This window comes from Takifugu flavidus, chromosome 5 (genome assembly GCF_003711565.1).
Source record: "Takifugu flavidus isolate HTHZ2018 chromosome 5, ASM371156v2, whole genome shotgun sequence".
NCBI classification, from domain to species: Eukaryota; Metazoa; Chordata; class Actinopteri; order Tetraodontiformes; family Tetraodontidae; genus Takifugu; species Takifugu flavidus.
Window position 1 is genome coordinate 17,267,954 of NC_079524.1, and position 6,000 is coordinate 17,273,953.

Sequence of the window (6,000 nt, forward strand, 5' to 3'; positions counted from 1 at the left end):
CTTCTTTAAGAGGCTCCTCTGTCCTCCACTTGTTACCTGTATTAATGGCACCTGTTTGAACCTGTTTGTTTAACACTATGGCCAAGACCAAAGAGCTGTCAAAGGACACCAGCAACAAAATTGTAGACCTGCACCAGGCTGGGAAGACTGAATCTGCAATAGGTAAGCAGCTTGGTGTGAAGAAATCAACTGTGGGAGCAATTATTAGAAAATGGAAGACATACAGGACCACTGATAATCTCCCTCGATCTGGGGCTCCACGCAAGATCTCACCCCGTGGGGTCAAAATGATCACAAGAACAGCAAAAAATCCCAGAACCACACGGGGGGACCTAGTGAATGACCTGCAGAGAGCTGGGACCAAAGTAACAAAGGCTACCATCAGTAACACACTACGCCGCCAGGGACTCAAATCCTGCAGTGCCAGACGTGCCCCCCTGCTTAAGCCAGTACATGTCCAGGCCCGTCTGAAGTTTGCTAGAGAGCATTCGGATGATCCAGAAGAGGATTGGGAGAATGTCATATGGTCAGATGAAACCAAAATAGAACTTTTTGGAAAAAACTCAACTTGTCGTGTTTGGAGGAGAAAGAATGCTGAGTTGCATCCAAAGAACACCATACCTACTGTGAAGCATGGGGGTGGAAACATCATGCTTTGGGGCTGTTTTTCGGCAAAGGGACCAGGACAACTGATCCGTGTAAAGGAAAGAATGAATGGGGCCATGTATCGTGAGATTTTGAGTGAAAATCTCCTTCCATCAGCAAGGGCATTCCAAAACATCACTGCTCTAGAGTAGATCTGCATGGAGGAATGGGCCAAAATACCAGCAACAGTGTGTGAAAGCCTTGTGAAGACTTACAGAAAACGTTTGACCTCTGTCATTGCCAACAAAGGGTCTATAACAAAGTATTGAGATGAACTTTTGTTATTGACCAAATACTTATTTTCCACCATAATTTGCAAATAAATTCTTTAAAAATCAGACAATGTGATTTTCTGGATTTTTTTTTCTCATTTTGTCTCTCATAGTTGAAGTGTACCTATGATGAAAATTACAGGCCTCTCTCATCTTTTTAAGTGGGAGAACTTGCACAATTGGTGACTGACTAAATACTTTTTTGCCCCACTGTACATGTCTACTGGGCGTTAGCAACGCCTAAGAAAGGCTGCGTTCACTTCTACTTTCAGTTTGCTCTGACAGTTGAAGATTGAATGAACACTGAGCAAAAAATATAAAGTTATTTATGTTCTAACAAGCTCGTTTAGTTGGAGAAAAGTGTATTTGATCTAAGTGTTTAGTGGCTTTTCTTCATTGTGAATTTATGTTAAAAATAAAAGTGCCAAATCAGGAATATAAACTCATAGAATAGAACAAAAGTTCTACATTTATGCTCCAAATACAGTCGTCTGGTCTCTGAAACTGATCATTAAATAGCACAGAGGTCACGCGTATTCAAAAGCTTATTTCAACCATTTAGAAATGACTGATATTGTTGTCTATGGGTTTATTAGAACCAGGAACCTTATAAATAGACTTTTTAATGAATTTTCATGACATGTGGTGGAACAGTGTGGCAGAACAAGCTGCACAGACCTGCCATGTCTCACCCATCCGTATCTAAATGGAGAGCTAGAGCACTGTGCAATGATGGATATTGTTGGGAAACTTTAAAATATATGCCTAGGAATTTTTGTGAGATGATGTTAACCCATGTAGGAGAAATGACCAGTTAAAAACAGAAGCAATTTTCAGTTTTAAAAGATTTACCACACTAAAATTAACATGGGAGTTAATGGGAGCGAACGCCTGACATGTTGGTGCACCGTTTCATTAATTTAATTTTTCACGATAGTGGAGGCTAATACCTACAAAATGATGTTTTGTATGGTTGTGAAATGTTCTAAGGCAGAGTTGTGGTTCAGAAAACCTTACTTTGGTGAGCCTTGAGGTCCAATACCAAAGTTTAAAGGGTGCCACACAAACACATCATCACACTTTAGTTTTCTTACATTTTGTCTGAACTTCTGAAGTTTATTATTTCATATTTGGACCGGTCACTCTTCAGGGACACACAGCTGGGCACTGTGGACTCTGCTCTGTCCTCGTCCATCCTGAGGAAACATCAGAAATAGTGATGAGACTGTGATGAAGGTAAATAATCTGTAGAGGTTGTAGTTAAATAATCCCAATTCACTGCATTTTTATCAAACAGGAACATTTCTAATCCATTCTGGATAACAACTGAATCAATAAATCAATGATGTATCTGTATAATTTTCATGTTTTCAGAGTTTAAGCTGCTTTTTTTAACTGTTCCCTGCAGTGAGAAAAGAACTTTTTTCACCTTTTCCAGCCCCTCATCCTGCAGCACTGAATGTGCTCTAAAGTTCTTTCCAGAGCAAACGTCTCTGCACTTGCAGCAACATGTTGTAGTCATGGATCCGTGAGGAGAACCGGATACAGGAAACGCCCCCACTTTGATCCCAAAACCCAATTGGTGGCCAACGGTGGTCCGGCAACGACGGGGACGCTGGTCCATCGGGCCGACAACACTGGTTTTCCACAGGCCAACATGGTGAAAGGACTGTGCACCGTTTCATTTTAAAGAGCTGATGAATTTCATTTTTCACGATAGTAGAGGCTAATACCCACAAAATGATGTTTTGTATGGTTGTGAAATGTTCTAAGGCAGAGTTATGTGGTTCAGAAAACCTTACTTTGGTGAGCCTTGAGGTCCAATACCGAAGTGTAAAGGGTGTCCTTTGAACAGGCATGGGCAAACTAAGGCCCGGGGGCCACACGCGGCCCGTTAAACGTTTTAATCCGGCCCGCCAAACTTGAAAAATTAAATGAATAAACCTTGTTAATGTTAAATTTTCACTGCAATTCTGGTGTTTTCCCACTAGAAAAAAGACAGTCAGGAGGAGAGTGATGGTGATATCCTGAAGGATAACAGAACTTTCAGTGCTTTAAAATAGAAATGGTTATTAATTTTGTTTTAAAAAGGCACATTTTATTCATTTGATTTTAAGTGTTTTAAGACTCATTCCAAAGTCAGATATTTTGTTGTAATGCTTCTCTTCATTTTCATTTGAAATTAAAGCACATGTTTTCTCCATATCCCAAGATGTGTATTTTTTCTCCAATGAGGTGAGGTTACCAAAGCACTCCATCCATCCATCTGGTCCTGGTCCGGCCCCTTTGTCAAATGTTAGAACCCATTGTGGCCCACGAATCAAAATGTTTGCCCACCCCTGCCTTTGAACATGTCACTCTTCAGGGACACACAGCTGGACACTGCGGACTTTGCTCTCTCTTCCTCTTCCATCACACATTCGCTCATTTTTAAATGTGAGTCTAAAGGGTTAAGCAGGAACAGTCTGCTGACACAGAAAAGAAGATTAAAGAACATGATTCTCAGCATGAAGACAAGCAGAGGTCTGTCCAATGACGTATTGTCGGCTCATTCACATCAAAATCTATTATATGATGTCACCCTGTACATTATACAGGCCACATATATATTGGAAAAAAGTTTTGGGACATCTTAAAAGTTTACACCATGTTAAATATAAAATAGTTGTGGAAAAAATGTTTCTCCTGGGTGTTTCAAAAGGTGCGGTGGCATTAGACGGACGCACACAAATACAAATTAAATCATTTTTTATCTGGTTATGGTTTACAAGAAAACCTAAATTCTTTCAAGATGTCAGTTCTCAACATTAAATTCAACAAATAAGATGAGAATGCATTCAAAACTAAACAGAAATACGTCATCACATCATCAAAGTGGGTCAAATGCAGCATCATCTTCTGTCATCTCAGACAGGATTCCAAGAAGAGGATCTTCATTTTCAACAACGCACCTTGACATCTCATCATGGCTCGTCTGTCAGATTACAAGCAGCTTTTTTTGATCAGGCGCATCATGTTTCTCACCAACACATGATGGTGCTGGAAAAAACATTTGTAGCCTGACCTAGAGGTCAAAACTCTGCATGGCGTGCACAGCTACTAGTTGCAGCTGGTGGTTGTGGTGGAGGAGATCCCAAACATATCTAGCAAGCTTGTTTTGGAGCAGAGCTTGTCCACCACCTCTGACCCCACTCATCACAGAAGTCCCACCATATCCATGGCCAGGTGTGTTGGCAGCATTGGAGCCAGCCTCAGGAAAAAGGTGTGTCAATATCTCAGAAGTGATGATCAAGTTGCCACGACCCAACAGAAGTCAAGCAACCCAACATGCTGAATAGAATAGATGACACACAGCAAAGGGCAAAAAACACCCAATTCTGCTCAGACTGATCTGATCTGACCACATGTACAGGACCAAAAATATCAAAACACCATGGGTTTAGGTTTCCTTTCGTTTTCTTGACTGCTTCATTCAAACAGAACAAATTTCATAAATCCATAATAACAAATTCATATTCCACAAAGAACCAGTTGTTAAAACAATAAAATGGAATGCCTTGATCTCTCCCTCTTTACATACTCTCCTTTTTTAAATAAAGGATTGATTGTCCCCCTGGTGGAGGGACAAAGAGAGGAGGCTAAAACTGTCGCGTTTGTGTCCCTCTTTCCGTGGATTTTTCCACTAACTGCAAATAATATTGTCGACTTATTGTGAGTATTAAAATGTGCTTCCTAAACCTCTAAAATGTTGGCTCAGGGTTAGCGGAAAACGCAGTTAGAGGAAACACGCTACAAAGTTTGATCATCCGTCACAACATTCCCGTCGACCAGCCGCAATGTGCGTCCGAAACACGCGCACGCTCATTGCGCACACGCAGCTTATTAAGCCGCATCTCGCAGCGGAACATTGATTCGAGACGACAGCAGTGAAAGAACCAAATGCTACCTGAATATTAGAGGTTTTCCATCAGGGCTCGGTCACTCAGGATGGAGCCCGAAGTTGAGAACTTTCACTTTCGCTTCTTCTTCCTCGACACGTCTCGTGTTCCTGGTTGGATCGCGTCATATTCAGCACAAGCGCCTCTCTTCAGAACAATTTGGTCCACGTTTTAACTGAAATACTGGGAAACAACTGGAGTTCGTCTGACAGATGTTCGTTTTTGGGTGCGGAATCAAACTGGGTCAACTTTTTGATCTATAGGATCCCCTCTGGTTCAAAGTGTCCCTATAGGATATTGACAGTTCTGACCTTTTGGGGGCTGCACACACCTCTTAATGGTGACGGCACCAACGGAGCTGATCCAGTTGTCATCAGCTGGCCAGTCTGACTCCAGCTCATTAGGGGAAATTTGCTGATCTGGAGGAGAAGCTTTCAAAACTTGACGGGCTGGGGGGAAATGACTGTAATTTTGGAATCAGCGTGCCAATTTTATTTTTAATCAGAATAATTTAAAATAAAAACCCTCAACAGGATATTTTCAAATTGTTCCCCAGTGTAACTTCACCTGAAATTGTGGACTCCAGAATATCTCCATTAAATCCATTTAATACTTTAAAATGGCGCTGTCTCAGGCGGCAGTCAGTAGTAGCAGCTCCCTAAACTTAATTGTTCTTTTTAAACTTTCGTCGTGTTTTCTATACTTGTTTACATTCTGTTCTATTTGGAGTTTCTTTCTTTCTTTCCATTTTCAACTGGAGTATTCAGACACCATGTTTTGGAGGCTCGAATACTTTTTTCTCTGTTTTGCGGTGCTTGGGTTATTCGCGGCCCCATCAGCTGGGCCGAGAAGCGGAGCGGTATTGTCTACACGCGAGACCAGCTGATGGCTCTAAGACCACCATCCTTTGTGGTCGGAGAGAAGCCCCAAATCCCTAATGAGGTGAGGAGGAAACAACGAGGGACTAAGGCTGGAGTTAAACAGAGGATGAAGAGGCGACGTTTTAAACCCTGCGTCCCCGCGGTCATAACGGGGAATGTCAGGTCCCTGGCAAATAAGATGGACGAGCTGGAGGCGCTCACACGGACCCAGCGGGAGTCCAGAGAGGCCAGTATCATGTGTTTCACGGCTCCATGGACTGATGC

At 42.0% G+C, this 6,000-nt stretch overlaps 1 protein-coding gene across 1 annotated transcript in view; it reads right to left on the reverse strand.

Moving 5' to 3' along the window:
* LOC130525977 (uncharacterized) overlaps positions 1-6,000 on the reverse strand; it is a 242,442-nt gene extending 236,442 nt beyond the window's left edge. The window contains 2 exon segments of the mRNA XM_057033300.1: positions 2,012-2,113; positions 3,783-6,000. Coding sequence (XP_056889280.1) covers positions 2,012-2,113; positions 3,783-3,787 — 107 coding nt within the window. The 5' untranslated portion in view covers positions 3,788-6,000.